This window comes from Amblyraja radiata, chromosome 11 (genome assembly GCF_010909765.2).
Source record: "Amblyraja radiata isolate CabotCenter1 chromosome 11, sAmbRad1.1.pri, whole genome shotgun sequence".
Lineage (NCBI taxonomy): Eukaryota > Metazoa > Chordata > Chondrichthyes > Rajiformes > Rajidae > Amblyraja > Amblyraja radiata.
The window spans coordinates 25,825,034-25,843,705 of NC_045966.1; the positions used below are offsets into that span (position 1 = coordinate 25,825,034).

Sequence of the window (18,672 nt, forward strand, 5' to 3'; positions counted from 1 at the left end):
CGCCGTTCCACCCTCGGGCTGGGCCGCTCCGACGGGAGCACCGTTCCAGCCCCGAGCTGGGCCGCCCTCACGGGAGCGAGCCCAGTGCAAGTCCTGACTGGCTCTGCCTCCGGAGTCTCGAGGCCGCCAGCTCCGCCATCAGGCCTCAGCGCAGACGGAGGCAGAGAAGGGGGATACGATAAAAAAGTCGTATTCCCCCGAAGAGAGATAAGCCCCGTTTCAACCCCCCCCCCCCCCCCACCCACATAAACACAACCTAAAAAACAAAAACTAACTAGACAAAATGAAAAAATGTAATGTATTATATGTAATACATGTATATGTATGTTGGTTAAGCAGCAGCTGGAATACCGAGTTGGACACAACATTATTGTGGTAGTATTGAAATGTAAGTGAATATTTTAACTAGTATTCTCCTGGGTATAAATCATAGCTTTCTGTACCATTTCCACTGGGATAAAAATGGGCAAATTTTTAAAGGCAATTTCCCAAATCACAGATGCTCAGAAATTAATCCCGTGTCAGCTGTGCATTGACTCTATTTCTGAAATGTTGTTGCATTATTGGCAAAACTGAATTTCAACACCGAGTATGAATTTCTAATCAGGCATGTTTAATAATGTGAAGTGGGAAAGGCTGTTTCTTCTTTTTTTAGGGACTCATTAACGTGCTCATCAGGAGTTTATGGCACATTTCGACTGGAAGCAAATTGTTAGAACCCGGCAAGCTTTGCAACAACAAGTTAAGGCAGAAGACATTGTGTCTCTCAAGAGAAATTTGGATGAATATTTGAAGAGATAGCATATCTGTACAGAAAGTTAAAATGGTGCAATTAGTTTAGATAGCTGTAGCAAAGAGCAAGCAAGCAATTCTGTGGTGTAAACATCTGGAGTTCAATTGTGAAAGGTCATCATTCCAACCGTTGAATCACAAGTGCTTTCGTAATACCCACAGGCTGGGAATTGGTTTGATGTATTTTACCGAGAATTGTCCTTTATTTTCAGCACAATGAAAGACTGCAGGATATATTACTGAAAAATTAATATTCAGTTTTGCAAAGCTGGTAATATATGCTTCATACATTATAATTTCAGAAGGACTTCATTAGTTACAGAGTATTTTGCAATATCCTCAGGCAATGAATGGTACTGCATAAATACAGGCTTTTCAATTGGCATAACTAATGCATTATCTTCAATAAATGCAGCCTACTTTGGATGCACCCTACTTACAGTTTTTTTCCTTAGTTAAGGCAATTCTGTAGCTCTTTAACCAAAGGTTGTAAATAGTGAAGCTACTCAGTTTTGCAATGATTCTTAATGGAGCTGCACATTGCATATTAACTAGAATTTGACTAAAAATATTGTGTATTCTTTCTGCATTTAGTAACTTTAGCTGCTCAGATTGAATAATATCAGTTACTTAAAAGCACAACTTTGGTTATGAACATGAGTTCCAGATATTAGATCTTTAAACTTTAGGGAGCTGTACAAACTAAAGACTCCTTTCCCTATAAGCTGGATTTCATTGTGTGGTAAAACAAAACACTTGTGTTAAGGTGAGAAAGGTTTCTGGTGAGAAGGAATCTAGGAAAGAGAATGATGAGATGGGGTACAAGAAGGAGATTGAGAACCTCGTGTCCTTGTGTCGAGACAACACCCTTTTTCTCAATGTCAGCAAGACAAAGGAGATAGTAATCGGCTTCAGGAAGCAAAGCTGGATATATACCCCAGTTTGCAATGAAGGAGCCAAAGTAGAGATGGTTGAAAACTTCATATTCCTCAGAGTCAATATCACCAACAACGTCTCCTGGACCACCCATATTGAAGCAACAACCAAATTAGCACACCAATGCCTCTACTTCCTTAGAAGGCTTAGGAAGTTTGGCATGTCCCCAACAACGCTCACCAACTGCTACGATGCGCCTTAGAAAACATTTTATCGGGATGCATCACAGTTTGGTTTGGGAACAGCTCCATCCAAGACCGCAAGAAATTTCTGCGAATTGTGGACGTAGCCCAGACCATCACACAAACCAATCTCCCTTCAATTAACCATCCAGAACCTTCCAGAACTATCCAATTTCCCTCGACTAACACTCTACTCCGCCTAGCGGACGGAACTGGTCCTCACCCTCAACAACTCCTTTGACTCCTCCAACTTCCTCCAAGTCCAAGGTGTAGCAATGGGCCCCAGCTATGCCTGCCTCGTTGTAGGCTACGCTGAACAATCCCTGTTCCAGGCGTACACTGGTCCTATCCCCCCAACTCTATCTCCTTTACATTGATGACTGCATCGGTGCTACCTCCTGCACCCATGCAAAACTCATGGACTTCATCCACTTCACCACCATTTTTCATCCTGCACTCAAATTTATTTGGACTATCTCCGACACCTCCCTCCCCTTTCTTGATCTCACAATCTCCATCACAAGAAATAGATTATTGACATGTATTACAAACCCATTGACTCCCACAACTATCTCGACAACACTTCTTCCCACCCTGCTTCCTGCAAAGACTCTATCCCTCTACTCCCAATTCCTCCGTCTATACTGCATCTACACCCAAGATGAGGTGCTCCATACTAGAACATCCGAGATGTCCTCATTCTTTAGTAAATGGGGGTTCCCCTCTCCCATAATAGATGAGGCCCTCACTTGTGTCTCCTCGACACCCCGCAGCTCTGCCCTTGCTACCCGACCCCCTAGTAACAACAGAGACAGTCCCCCTAGTCCTTACCTTCCGCATACAACACATATCCTCTGAAATTTCCACCTACTCCAACGGGATCCCACCACTAGCCACATTTTCCCATCTCCACCCCTTTCCGCCTTCCGCAGAGACCATTCCCTCCGCAACTCCCAGGTTAACTCATTCCTTCCCATCCAAACCACCCTCTCCCCAGGTACCTTCCCCTGCAACCGCAGAAGATGCAACACCTGTCGCTATACCTCCTCCCTCGACTCTGTCCAGGGACCCCAGGTTAGGCAGAGGTTCACTTGCACCTCCTCCAACCTCATCTACTGTATCCGTTGTTCAAGATGTGGACTCTTATCGGCGAGACCAAACACAGACTGGGCGATCGTTTTGCGGAACACCTTCGCCCAGTCCGTGTGAACCAACCTGATCTCCCGGTTGCTGGACACTTTAATTCTCCTTCCCATTCCTACACAGCCTTTTCTGACCTCGGTCTCCTCCATTGTTAGAGTGAGGCTAAACGCAAATTGAAGGAACAGCATCTCATATTTTGCTTGGGCAGCTTACAGCCCAGTGGTATGAATATTGATTTCTCTCACTTCAGGTAGCCCCGGACCCCGGCATTACCTCTCTATCCCCCCCCCCCCCCCCCCCACTCACCCAAATCACACTAGCTTCTCATTTTCGCCCTACAAACAGCTCACAGTGGCCTGTTCCCTTTATCATCGTTACTTTTTTGCATATCTTTCATTCATTGTTCTTTATCTCTCCACATCATGTCCCTTATCCCTAACCATTCTGAAGAAGGGTCTCGACCCAAAAGGTTACCCATTCCTTGTCTCCAGAGATGCTGCCTGTCCCACTGAGTTACTCCAGCTTCTTGTGTCTATCTCCCTTCCATTAACTCCATTTATACCTCAAGCTGCCTCGGTAAGATCAGCAGCATAATCAAAGACGAGTCGCACACTGGACACTCCCTCTTCTCCTCTCTCCCATCGGGCAAAATGTATAGTAGTGTGAAAAGGCACACCTCCAGATTCTGGGACAGTTTCTTCTCAGCTGTTGTCAGGCAACTGAATCATCCTACCGCACCCAGTGAACAGTCCTGAACTACTATCTGCCTCAATGGTGACCCTCAGAATATCTTTGATCGGACTTTACCGGTTTTACCTTGCACTAAACCTATTCCCTTATAATGTACCCATACACTATAAATGGCTCAATTGTAGTCATGTATTGTCTTTCCACGGACTGGTTAGCACGCAACAAAAACATTTCACTGTAGCTCAGTACACGTAGCAATAAACGAAACTGAGCCAAACTGAACTGGTTTGCATTAGTGAAAGGTATTTGGAGCCTGAACCAAAGATCCTGCCATAATAGTAAGAATAACTCAAAAACAAATGATCGCTGTTTTACAGAGCATAATTGAGGCAACAATATTCTATAAGCTTTCGATAATGTTGGATAGTTCTGCAATATCTGGTGCCTTGCAATTGAGAGAGTGCAGCCTAAGAATCAATCTAAATATAGATTTATCATCTGAGGAGACATTAAGTAGATTACGCTTGTATTCTCTTGAGTTTGCAATAAGGTGATTACATTGAAACATTTAAAATTTCTGTGGAATTTGACATGGGAAGATGCAGAGCTGATGATTCTCCTGGCTCGGGTATTTAGAACAGATCGGCATGGCGGCGCAGCGATAGAGTTGCTGCCTCCCAGCGCTTGCAGCGCCGGAGACCCGAATTCGATCCCGACTACGGGTGTTGTCAGTATGGAGTTTGTACGTTCTCCCCGTGCCCGTGTGGGTTTTCTCCAAGATCTTCGGTTTCCTCCCACACTCCAAAGACGTACAGGTATGTAAGTAAATTGGATTGTATATGTATATTGCCCCTAGTGTGTGTAGGATAGTGTTAATGTGCGGGGATCGCTGGTCGGCGTGGACCTGGTGGGCCGAGGGGCCTGTTTCCCCGCTGCATCTCGAAACAAAACGAAACAGGACATTGCAGTCTTAAAATGAAGGTTTGGCCATTTGCGATAGAGATAAAAATAAATGTCTTCACCTGGAGGTTGGTAAATGTTTGGAACTCAATACCGAGAGAACGAAGGAAATGAAGTCAAGAGCACCTTCAATGCGGAGTTCATTGGATTTTTAGATATTAAGGGAATCTGTGGAATTTGTGCAGGACAGTGGTGCCAACATCAGAGATCAATCACAATCTTCTGGAATGGTGGGACAGGCCTGAGGGACTGAATACTCCCCCATTTCCATTTGTCCTCTTCATATATTCACAATTCTTTACTTTGGACAGATTGAATTTTCTTCAATTCCTGTGAATATCTGAGCCTAATTTTAATCTATCAGTTTATGCAGAAATAAATGATAGCAGTGTTCTGGCCCTGAATCTCTAACTTTGTAAAAGAGACGAGGGGCTGTCCATTTCCTTGAAACCCAATAACCATCAATTTACTTAAGAGAACATTACTTTTTGTTTTGGCGTGTTGTTCGTAATGTATTTGTTTTTAATTTATTTAGTAAGATTTAAATCTTGGTGATAACATCAGTCATGAGAAAGCTGGAAAGTAAGATTTGCCATGGAAGGAAATTAAGTTAGCTAGATATTACAAGAATCAAAAAGTGCTTGCTGCTCGAAAATAAACAGGCACGGGGTTGAAAGGTAAACAGAGATATATTCCAGATTCCTATGAAATCCCAATGAGAGGCAGCTGTGATAAAAAAAAAGTCACATACTGTTTGTTTGCTGCAGCAGGCAGTCATCACAATACATTAAGGAAAATGCTGTCTTGGTAGGGGATTTGATATTGAGAAAGAGGTGGGGATTTAAGTGCATTTACCTGTCAACAACACAAACTGTATGCCCACAGTGTGATAGCAAGATTGCTGCCAAAGACTGGAAGGGAACTCACTCAGGTTAATTGCATCTCCACTGTATCCAGAATGTGACTTTCAACAAACTTCTAAAATTGATTACCTCAGGTCCACAGATTCAGCGGACCGATTAAAAGAACTGATGTAGACAAGCAAAATAGATTTAAATTGATTTGATGAGGGAATGTTTGTTTGTTTTATCGAAAGTATCATTCAGTCCTCACAGTGCATAGGCTGCTTTGACCAGAATTTCTCCTTGTACTTTGCAAAGTGTGTTAGTACAACAAAACAAATCTTCTGGATAATAATGCATTTAAAATGTACACCATGATATTTGGTTACACTTCTTATTCAACGGTTTTGCCATTCGGAGGTTGTCTGATGCACCCAGTGAAAGGAATTCTTCTTTATGACTGGAATAATACGCTCCAGGGACATGGGTTCATGTCTAGTCTCTGATGCGGCTTAACATGGAATTTGAGCGTTCTCTGTGACCCCATAGGTTTGCCAAGATGCTGCAGTTGCCCCAGTGTCAATGGTGAAAGGAGAATTTGGAAGGGGAGTTGATGGTCACATGAAAGGGAATAGCTTACAAGGAAATGGGTGGCACATAGTCAATAGACAAAAGACAATAGGTGCAGTAGTAGGCCATTCGGCCCTTCAAGCCAGCACCGCCATTCAATGTGATCATGGCTGATCATCCACAATCAGTACCCCGTTGCTGCCTTCTCCCCATATCCCCTAACTCCGCTATCTTCAAGAGCCCTATCTAGCTCTCTCTTGGAAGTATCCAGAGAACCGGCCTCCACCGCCCTTTGAGGCAAAGAATTCCACAGACTCACAACTATCCGTGTGAAAAAGTGTTTCCTCATCTCCGTTCTAAATGGCTTACCCCTTATTCTTAAACTGTGGCCCCTGGTTCTGGACTCCCCCAACATCGGGAACATGTTTCCTGCCTCTAGCGCGTCCAATCCCTTAATAATCGTATATGTTTCAATAAGATCCTCTCTCATCCTTCTAAATTCCAGAGTATACAAGCCCAGCCGCTCCATTCTCTCAGCATATGACTGTCCCGCCATCCAGGGAATGAACCTTGTGAACCTACGCTGCACTCAATAGCAAGTTGGTGGTGGAGAGAAGAATTTTTGCACGATGACGCAACGGTAGAGTTGCTGCCTTAAAGCTGCAGAGACCTGGGTTTGATCCTGACCATGGGGGCTGTCTGCATGGAGTTTGTACGTTCACTGCCCTTTGAGACAGAGAATTCCCTGTTCCTGCCATTCCAGCTCCGTTCCTCCCCGTTTCTGCATGGAGTTTGTTCGTTCTCCCCGTGACTGCTTGGGTTTTCCCCGGGTGCTGCGGTTTCCAGCCACACTCCAAAGACGTACAGAATTGTCATTTAATTGACTTCGGTAGTTTCTAAATTGCCCCTAGTGTGTCTGTACACGAGTGTAATGGGGATTGCTGGTTGGCATATTTTGGTGGACCAAAGGGCCTTTTTCTACGCTGCATCTCTAAACTAAACTAAGCTAAAGTGGGGGGGGGGAACAGACTCCGGAGAGCTGGTATTGACTCGATATGCTGAATGGCGCCTGCTATAAAACACAGCACTACTGCGTCATGCTTTATTGCTATATATCTTTCCTCTGAAAGGTTTACACAATCCATGAGATAATAACTGATTCATTTGTTGAGTCTTCGAGTGATGCAAAAATCCTTCTCTCCACCAAACCTAAGAGTATATTGATTCTAACTGAACAAATGTGTGTATAATTGTAATGGTTTTGTAGGTAGTCATATTGTCATTAAATAGAATAAAATAGAAGACCATAGACACTAAATGCTAGAGTAACTCAGCAGATTAGGCAGCATCGCTGGAGAAAAGGAATAGGAAGAGAAAAGGAATAGGTGGAGAATAGGGTCGGAACCCCTTCCTCAGACCTTTTCTCATGAAATGCTGCCTGACACTCTGAGTTACTCCAATAGTTACTTCTGTGTCTATCTGGTATAAACCAGCATCTGCAATTCCTTCCTACACTAAATCAAGACCGTGTTGAAATTGTAACTTTATTCGGGCACAGCATGTGAGATGCATCCCCGCAGAGCTCGCAGTATAATTAGGGATTAACATGGTGTGAGTGGAGACAAGAGGCATTTATGCTTTTTTTAAATTATTTTCTAAAATTGGCCTCTAATTATCTTGATTTCAGAACATCAGTTATGTTTCATAACATATTAAGCTATTCAAGGGACGTGATGACTTATTTTAAGAGACCATAATTCCACAAATCAAAATAGAGTTTGACATTTTTTCAGACACTGTTAATTGGTTGGCTTGCTAAATTAAATGTATTTGCCTTCATAAACTGCAGGGACCATGAACAGCAAGTTCCAATATAATTCTCCAAATGACGAATAAACGTTCAACTCCTTCCCCTACTCCACTCCACACACACCATACGCATGCATACCCTTGATAATGAGATCCACTAAATTGAAAACATACCTTGTACCATTTAGCCATCATACATTTAATTCTCAAAAAGTAATATTGAAGAAACCAAGAATAGATAATAGGGATATTTTTGTACCTCAAATGCATTATGTGTATGAGCACATAACCTTGTAATTATATAACATCTTTCACTCTTTCAAGGCAGCCAAATTCATCTCACGGTGAATGATTTTTATTGAACTGGCGTCACTGTTTTTTCGTAAGCAAGTACAACAGCCAATTTATGAACCTTAAGGTCATACTCATAGCAAACGAGCCAAATAGCCAGTCAATCTGTTTTGATGGTGCTGTTTAGGTGTGAATGTTGGTTAGGAAATAGAGGCTGAAAAACATTTTATTTATTTATATCGTTCTGATGGGTAAGATTGTAAATTGCCAGCGAAAGGCTCATTACAAAAGAGTACAAAATGATCATCCAAAAATTGATATAATCTCCAGAATCTTTCTAACCTATCCTGCTGGAAATAATTTCCTATTGATCAAAGGCATTTAAAAATCCTTTTCACCTTTTGCAGAATTCTATTTGGATGGAATGGCAATAATATGCCTAAATTGAAATAAAAAGGTTCATGGAAAAAGAGTTGCTTCTTTTGACTTTAGTGTAAAATTTGTAGTCTCAGTAATTAGGGACAAGGTATTACTACATGGAGGTGTTTAAATTATACTTATATGTATGACTGAAGTTGAAAGCAGCCTAACTCTGATTTTATTTATTTTGCAGTATGGTTCAGTGGCTGGTGAAGACCGTTTATATTCAGATTTTCCAGAAATTGACCTTTCCCAGCTGGATGTGACTGATCTTGATTCAGTTAGCTGCCTTAGTGAACTTCAGTGGGACAATGACCAAATGGAAATAAGTTCCAGCCAGTATAGTACAGATGATTCTGAGCTTTTTGAAGTAAGTAATGCATTTGAATTCTGTACTCCAAATGTGCTAAGCAACTTTACATTTGTGGTTAAGAAGGAACTGCAGATGCTGGAAAATCGAAGGTAGATGGTCCTAACCTATAAAGGACCGAAATATTTTGTTGACAACAGAAATTCAACTGAATTGTCCAGACAATGTCATCTCTTGCTGCTGCCCAACACTTTCCTCCTTCCCCTCAACGGCACAGTTTATGAATTACCAACAAACTTTGTTTTCATGCCACTTACATAAGCTGAATTCATTAACATGTAGAAACAAAGAGACTGACTTTTGAGTCTTGTGGAGCACCACTGCTATAACTGCACAATTCACATAAACACTTGTTAACCATTAGTCCTTGGTTCCTGCCAGTGAGCAATTTCAGATCCAATTTGGAATTATTTCTTGAATCTGATGAGCCTTCATTTTTTTGAGCAGGTAATAAGATCACATAATCTACAAAATAAACACACCAATCCTCCTTGTTATCACCTTAAAAAGTTCCGTCTAATGGGTCATAGAGTTATACAGCGTGGAAACATGCCCTTTGGTCCAACTTGTCCACACCAACCAACATGCCCCATCTACACTAGTCCCACCTGCTTGCGTTTGCCCCATATCCTTCTGAACTTATCCTATCCTATTCCTGTCCAAATTTCTTTTAAATGTTATGATAGTATCTACCTCAACTACCTCCTCCAGCTCGTTCCACATACCACCACCATGAAGTGTAGGGTCGCCCCTGCAGACTGATGCAGGTGTTCCGCAAAACGATCTTCTAATCTCCGTTTAGTTACTTCAATGTAAAGGAGAACATGTGAACACTGAGTGCAATACGATAGAATGGGTGATATGCAAATGTATAACTGGTTCAGCTGGAGAATATTTAGTTCTCTTCCTTTTAACAACGGCATCATTATTGTCCCTCGCTTTTGTGAAAACAGCTAAAAATGAAAAATTAAGAACCTTATCCTGTTTTTTCCTTCTTCACATCTGTTACCATTTTGGTCCCTAATAGGCACTATCCTTTCATTTTGTATCCTCGTGACCTGTATATACTCACGTGGATTTGCTGGTAATTGTTATATATGCTTCCTTTACTTTCCTCTTTCTCGTTTTATTTCTCTGCAATGTAAATTTTCTTTCGGCTCCCTGAAGTATTAAACTCTGTAAATCTGATGCAATGTTCTTGTTTTATTGCCTTATCTCACTCTCTGCATTTTGTCATCCAAGTAACTCCTGTTGAGCAGTTTCACCCTTTCGTTGGAACCTGTTTAACCTAAACTCCTTGAATCTCCTTTTTCTCTAGCTCCCATTACTTTGACATTGATATATATTTGTAAGTTCCAGTCCTTTCTTTGTCAAATTATTTCTTAATCAAATAAATCTGGCCTTGCCCCAGTTTAGAAACTTTACTTATTTTACCTTCGTCCTTTTCCTATCAAACCTACATTTAAACAAAATATGATCATGCTATATAACATACATCTCAAAAATGACAGCAAAGAGCTTCATTCAGAAATACACAACCTCACCACTCACATCTGAGAAGAGAGGAGAGGTGACCTCAGAGATCCCATGATCTTCAAGAAACAATGTAAATCTGACAGTGGTAACCATAGAGGAGTGTCCCTACCACAGGGCCATTCATCACTAGGGTTCTCCTCAACCACCTCCATACAAAGGGTATAGAGCTCCTCTCCAAATCATAACGTGCATTCTGTCCAGCTTCAGGCACTGTGGATGAAGAAAAGTGTAGGAAGCTGTACCAGGTGCTATAGCTGGTCTTTTTCAACCACACCAATGCCTTTGACTCCATCAGTTGGGAGGTACTGTATAACATGCTCTGTGACATTGAAACATAGAAAATAGGTGCAGGAGGAGGCCATTCGGCCCTTCGAGCCAGCACCGCCATTCATTGTGATCATGGCTGATCGTCCCCAATCAATAACCCGTGCCTGCCTTCTCCCCATATCCCTCGATTCCACTAGCCCCTAGAGCTCTATCGAACTCTCTCTGTGGCAGGGAATTCCACAAAATCACAACTCTCTGGGTGAAAAAGTTTATTCTCACCTCAGTCTTAAATGGCCTCCCCTTTATTCTAAGGCTGTGGCCCCTGGTTCTGGACTCGCCCAACATTGGGAACATTTTTCCTGCATCTAGCTTGTCCAGTCCTTTTATAATTTTATATGTTTCTATAAGATACCCCCTCATCCTTCTAAACTCCAGTGAATACAAGCCTAGTCTTTTCAATCTTTCCTCATATGACAGTCCCGGCATCCCAGGGATCAATCTCGTGAACCTACGCTGCACTGCCTCAATCACAAGGATGTCCTTCCTCAAATTAGGAGACCAAAACTGTACACAATACTGCAGATGTGGTCTTACCAGAGCCCTATACAACTGCAGAAGAACCTATTTGCTCCTATATTGAAATCCTCTTGTTATGAAGGCCAACATTCCATTAGCTTTCTTCACTGCCTGCTGTACCTGCACACCAACTTTCAGTGACTGTACAAGGACACCCAGGTCTCTGCCTGCACACAGAAATCTACTGTATCTCCCTGCTCCAATTGCTCCACAATGGTTTTCCTGCCATGATATTAACCAACAGAACCATTCACAATAAAAAAAACTGGTGACCAACCAAGGCTGCCTCAAAATGTATTGCCGCAGTATTACATCTACCATTTATGAGAGTGGATCTGATCTTTTAAACTAATAGGAAGTTGTTCAGTCTGCAGCCCTAGTCCAAGACAATACAATGGAGATACAAGCGACTGCAGATACTGGAACCTACAGCATAAAGCAAAACGCTGGAGAAACTCAGTATGCCAGGCAGCATCTGTGGAGAGAAGTGGACTGACATTGTTTTGGAGTTGGTACCCTTCTTCACAGTGATCATGAAATGGAGGGCTAAGTTTTCGGAAGTGGTAAGATTGGAGTGGGTGAAGAGAATGGAGAACTTGAGATGGCTAAATTTGTGATGGCTATTGGAGATGAAAGATTGAGAGATGGTAGAAGGATGAGGAGGTGTGTTGGAGACAGGAGAAGATAATGTCAGTTATCGAGTTGCGGTCTTCAGATGAACTTACAATTGCACATGCTCAAAAGCCGAGCACCAAGTCATCATTGACACTCCCACAGAATCATTTGTGAGAATGGGCCTTGGACGCAGTGATCCTTGGGGCACCACACTGCTCTCTGAAAATAATAGTTTGTGGCTAAATGTCGTACAACTTACACTACTTCCGATATCTCAGAAGCCACTTCTTAGTAAAGGCAGATGTCAATGAAGAAGTTCACCAGTGCCTTCATGGAACGACTACATCCATAAGTGAATGAAAGGAAAACGGTTTGCCAATGTATCCCAGCTGCTGATACCATTTTTGTCTGACAGCTTTCTGCCTCTCACACCTCACATACCTAACCTAATGGAAAACCACTGAATATTTGACCGTTAATGGACAGGATATTCAACAACAATTGTTCAGCATCTGCGAATTCTCAGTGCAACATGAATGGTGCAGTCAGAACCAGGCAAGTTGACACATCGGTATGTAGGAGAATGCAAAGCACACCTAAAACAGACAATTTTGTTACCTGTCAAACAAAGAGGCCAAACCTGTTCAATGAGGTGTGTAGAAGATCACATTAAGAGCAGCCTCTGCTGATTCCAACTTGATGATGCCACATGCATCTTAATCTGCAGAAGCAACATGCTGCAAAAATGGGCACAGGTGCATTAAAATGCATGCAAACTGAACTTTATGCATGATTTAGCACAAAAAACCCTTTGCATAACCAGTGCATCTGAATAAAGCTCTATAATCCTCCGACACAGAGTTGTGATGGTCTGTTTTGATCTACTCATTATGCATAAATATAAGACCTATTGCAGTATCTGTCCCATCTACCCAGAAAACACTTTTTCACACAGAGAGTTGTAAGACTGTGGAATTCTCTGCTTCAGAGGGCGGTAGATGCCGGTTCTCTGGATACTTACAAGAGAAAGCTAGATAGGGCTCTTAAAGATAGCGGTCAGGGGATATGGCGAGAAGGCAGGAACGGGGTACTGATTGTGGATGATCGGCCTTGATCACATTGAATGGCAGTGCTGGCTCGAACGGCTGAATGGCCTAATCTATGTCCATAAAATTGGAACATGGCAATTAACAGCTGTGAAACACCTTAATATTTACTGTCATTTTTCTGGCATCATTCATATACATGAAGATGTCAATCATCAGCATGGCACTCATTTTGCTGATATGGCAGAGATTAGATCCTAAAGTTGCAACCTGCTAATTTCAATTTTATTGTCCAGCAAGGAGATCTTCAAGTTCACCATGGATTTTATGGGCTGAAGGACCTGTTCCTGTGCTATATGTTCTATGTGCTAATTTGTTCCAGCAGCCATGACATTTCTGTGGCTAGATTAGTTAAATTTCAGGTCCAAGGTCACTACTTATCAATCCAAACTTGGATGCTGTCCAGGTATTTACATGCGTATATTTAAGCTGCAGCAATAAAACTTGAAATTTGGCAATAACTTTGAAGGGTTTGGAGCCACATTCTCATGTTATCACTTCTCTGCTACACCCTGGTTCCATTTGTATCTCAATGTACCTCCAACTTGCGAATGAAGCATTAAATACCTAGATTTAATTATGCAAATTTTAATTGAGTATATTTAAGACTACTATAGGAAACTCTGAGGCCAGATGGAGCAGGCAGGAAAGTGGAGTTGTGGTCAGTGAGTGGATCAAGCATGACCTTATTGATTGGAATCTCAATGCCTATTTCTTCTATTTTTCTTGTGTTCATCTACATTGACTGATTCTGCAAATATACTTACTATCAATGTCACTTTGAAACAGGCCCATGTGCCCAACTTGACCATGCCAACCACGTTATTCCATCTAAGATATTTCTATTTACCCTTGTTTGACATATCTCTCTAAACATGTCCTATCAATGTATATGTCTAATGGTCTTTTAAATGTTGTTATTGTACCTGCCACAACTACTACCTCCAGCAGCTCGTTCCATTGTCAAATGTCCTTTGTCTGGAAGAAGTCGCTCCTGTTAAATCTTTTCCTTCTTCCTTAAACTCATGCCTTCTAGTTCTTAATTCCCCTATTATGGGAAAAAGACTGTTTGCATTCACCCTGTCTATTTCCTTAATGAGTTTATATACCTCTGCAAGATCACCCTTCAGCCTCCTGCGCTCCAAGGAATAAAGTCCTTGCCTGTAAAACCTCTCCCTGTAGCTCAGGCCTTCGCGTCCTGGCAACATCCTCATAAATCTTCTCTGCACTTTTTCCAGCTTAATGGCACATTTCCTCAAGCAGGATGACGAAAACTGAACACAGTATTCTAGGTGTGACCTCATCAAGGTCTTGTACAACTGTAACATAACGTCCCAACTTCTATGCTAAATTCCCTGGCTGATGAAGACCAATATGCCAAAAGTTACCTTCACAACCCTTTCTACCTGTGATGCAGCTTTTAGGGAATTATGTACTTGTACTCTTAAATCCCTTGGCTACACAACATTCCCCAGACCCCTACTGTTCACTGTGAAGATTCTGTCCTGTTTTGACTTCCCAAAATATAACAGCTCACACTTAACTGAATTAAACTAATTTTTTCATTCCTCAGCCCACTTGCCAAGCTGATCAAGATCCCACTGTGATTCTTGGTAACCATCTTCATTATCTCCAATATCATCTTCTTCTTCTTCTTCTTGCGTATGACGTGCACAGCCTAAAGTTGAAGGACAACTTATTCTATTTGATCTTATTTGATTGTGCACGCCGGGTTAATTGCATTCGTCGAAACAGGGGGGACCACATGAATGTTGCAATCTTCCACCCCACAATATCACCTATCAGCAGAAATATGAATCATGCCATATACATTCTCACCCAACCCATTGATACAGTCTGCAATGGAACAAGCACCAATCCCTGAGACACACCAATAGTCATAGACCTCCAGTCCAACAACCTTAAAACATATAAAACAACCTTATACCACCACCCTTTGTTTCCTATCATGAAGTCAGTTCTACAAGAAGACCAGTAGAGTAGAGTTTGATTCACTCCACATAAATCTACACCAAGCAATCTGTCTTACGTCGAGGAGCTTGCTTTCAATTTTAAGAAGCTCTGAGTTTTGGTCTTCTGATTAATCTTAGAAAGTCTCTTGAGCGTTGTTTGCTACCACCAACCAGCAGAGCAATTATTTTGGTTGGGCTATTTTGCTTATTGCCATTATTTTCATCCTGCATTAATACATCAAGGACAATACGTATTGTGTACTACTCCCATCAGGCAACAGATTGGAAGTTACGTAGAAGATTGAATGACTCAAGATTCAATCCTCTTGAGGCAGTACGGTGGCACAGCAGTGGAGTTGCTGCCTTACAGCGCTGGTGTGTTAATGTACGGGGATCACTGGTCGGCGCGAACTCGGTGGGCCAAGGGGCCTGTCTCCACACTAAATCTCTAAACTAAACTAAATTCCGATCCCAAATGCATTCAAGGGATCGGAAATTCATCCTGCAATAGACAAAAGAGAATAAAATGCAAACTCCTCCATTCTTAGAATTGGGAATTCAAGCTCCATGCAAATATGTCCAATCGTATTATCTGCTTTTATCTTGCAGACTATTGAAGATGAAAATGAGGCCTTGCTGGCTGCTCTTACTGAGACACTGGACGATATCCAAGTAGATGATGTGAGCCTGTCTGCGTTCAAGGAACTCGCAGAAGGAGTTGTGACTGATTTGTTGGAAACTGCCTCTTTACCAACACCAGATGGCAGTCCCCCCACCACAAAGGCTGATGAACCGTCTCTAGTAAGAATCCTTGCTACTGTTTAAAAGGAATTGGATGAGCCTCTGGTTACCCGCTGCATGGGTATAATGTAGGCAAAATAAGGTCTGAATTTTTTTAATTTTCAGGTTTAAAAATAGCAAGATAAGCTAGTTTCTTTTTTTTGTTTCTTGTAAAATTGCATGTAACAATAATCACATCTGATATTAAATAGATTGCTAAAATTCAAAATGCATGGATGGAGTGAGATTATAAAATATATGCCTTTCATTTAAAAATGTTACAAACAATGGCAGCATTTTCCTTAAAATAATAAGCTAATAAGTTTCTATTGTCTCCTTGGTGACCGACCATGTTTTACCATAAACAGCTTATCTGAAATAAGATGCTCAGACCTTCCCACTCTCACCTTACCAGCCCCTATATTCCACTCACCTTCCAGCATTTGCTTCTCTTTTGCCTTCACTCAGGATTGTAAAAGCTCACTGCAACTGCACCTGACATATTTGGCAAAGGAGACAGACAACTGAAACAGAGACACAAGGAACTGCAAATGCTGGTTTATAAAAAAAAAGACACAAATTGCTGGAGTAACTCAGCAGGTCAGGCAGTATTTTTGAAGAGCATGGCTGGGTGATGCTTTGGGTCAGGACCCTGCTTCGGAAGGATCTGAAAAAGTGTCCTGACCTGAAATGTTACCTATCCATGTTTTCCACAGATAAGGCCTGACCCACTGAGTTACTCCAGCACGTTGGGTCTTTTCTGTACTGAGAAAAACAGCCTTCGCAATCTGTTACATTTTGCTGGGACGCCATTTTCACAGCAATCAGGCTATTTCCCCCCCCCCCCCCCCCCCCCTCTCCTTCAATGTAATATCTAAATTTCAAATTATGTGTCTAAACTAAATATAATATATCCCAGTAATATTTCAGGTTGGGTAGATTGAAAATAATTCTCATGTGATATAGATAATTCATTTAATGATGTGTTTTAATTTTAATATTTAAGGGCCTGTCCCACTTGGTCGACCTATTCCGCGAGTTCTGGCGAGTTTGCCCTCGACTCATACTCGCAGCATGGTCGACACGAGGTCCTAGGAGGTTTTCGTAACTCTCCTTCATGCTCAAGAGTGGTCTCCACGCACTCGAGGCCTCAGCTAGGTCGCGGCGTTTTTTTCAATACGTTAAAAAATGCCTTTGAGTAAAAAAAGATCGCCATTGATTTTTTTTTTACTCGTAGGTTTAGTCGTGGTAGGTCAGCATGGTAGTCGTAGGTAATCGAGGGTAGTCGAAGGTAGTTGAAGGTAGTCGTAGATAGTCTTCATCATAGTCGAAGGGAGGTCGAAGGAGGTCGTCTTCACTCTCCACTATTCGGTCTCCAATTTTCCCGAAGTTAGTCGTAGTTAGTCGTAGCTAGTCGAAGCTGGTCTTCAACATAATTGAGGGAGGTCGAAGGAGGTCTTCAACGTAGTCGAAGGAGGTTTTCAACGTCATTTTTTCAAACTCATCTAAACTCGCCAATTAGGTCGCCCAAGTGGGACAGCCTCTTTAGCATTAAAGTGGCTAAGATCATGCATTTGACAATGGTTCGGTCAATGATACATGACATTCTCTTTGTATTGCATCACGTTCAACTTTAGTCCCATTTTTGAATTAGAAGAGTATGACCATTCACTTAATTTTTTGAAGTATGAAATTTTGCACCAAGCATTTTTATGCCAAAAATTACCTGTTTTTGAAAAATCATTCTAGCAAATGAATCAAAATTTGAAATAATTTTGGTGCAAAATAAAAGTAACTACATTGGATCATTGACAAAGGAAGTTGAATTACATGACTCAGATGATGCTGTTAACCATTCTGCCAACAGTTTGCAATCTGTCATCTGAAACGCAAAATTTGATTATAGCTTTTATATTGTTTCCTGGTGTCTGTTATTATTTATAATATATACTGTTTCAATTTTATTCTGTTTTTGATCAGGTTTTGGGTCAGGAGCAGCTGTCAGTACAGACACCAAGTGTCAGTGTGTTCGTGTCTTTGATGTGCTTTGACGTTCATACGAGAGGATTACTGCAGGTTTTTTTAAGACGTGCTCTGCAGTCAGTCTTCTGCCCAGTATATATTATAAAGATCTAACACCAAGAAAGTTTGAAGTGTTATACACATTTAAAAATCTGTGAATGAAATTTATGCTGTAGTGGTGTGATATTCTGACTTGTATTTTTTTATAGTTAAGGAAGCTGCTTCTGGCTCCACAAAATGCGCAGTTAAACTATGAACGGCAAAAAGAGAGCAACGCGGTGCGCCATGCATCCAGTAACCAAAGGTCAAAATCACATCGTTCTTCTTTCAAGGTATTCTCATTATGAACGTTACACCTACCATAATTATTTATAACTGAGCAATCTGTATGTTTGTATCTTTGAATCATAATTTCAGTCTTTTCTTGAGTTATAAAATGTATTACTTAATTAGAACTAATATCAGGGCTGTGTAGGAAAGAACTGCAGATGCTGGTTTGAATCGAAAATAGACACAAAATGCTGGCGTAACTCAGCGGGACAGGCAGCATCTCTGGAGAGAAGGAATAGGTGACGTTTCTGGTCGAGACTTTTCTTCAGACTAATATCAGGGCTAATGGGTATCAGGGAAAGCCTGGTGCATTTCTATATCTATTCAGGCACCTAGGGACTAGTCATGCAAATGAGGTGACAGATAGCGTTTTGTACATTTGAAACTATCCTGTGCATTGTCAACATGTAGAACAGAGTAAGTTCTGTTCTATAGTATGTGATGTTTTAATGTGATGACCTG

General features: G+C 41.5%; 1 protein-coding gene across 2 annotated transcripts in view; it reads left to right on the top strand.

The window, feature by feature from the left end:
* Positions 1-18,672, top strand: part of LOC116978443 (peroxisome proliferator-activated receptor gamma coactivator 1-alpha-like) — a 130,846-nt gene that overhangs the window by 89,605 nt on the left and 22,569 nt on the right. For both annotated transcript variants that reach the window (XM_033029577.1, XM_033029578.1), the window contains exons 2-4: positions 8,829-9,005; positions 15,688-15,879; positions 18,090-18,212. In XM_033029577.1, the coding sequence (XP_032885468.1) occupies positions 8,829-9,005; positions 15,688-15,879; positions 18,090-18,212 (492 nt within the window). The remainder of the gene's footprint in view (positions 1-8,828; positions 9,006-15,687; positions 15,880-18,089; positions 18,213-18,672) is intronic.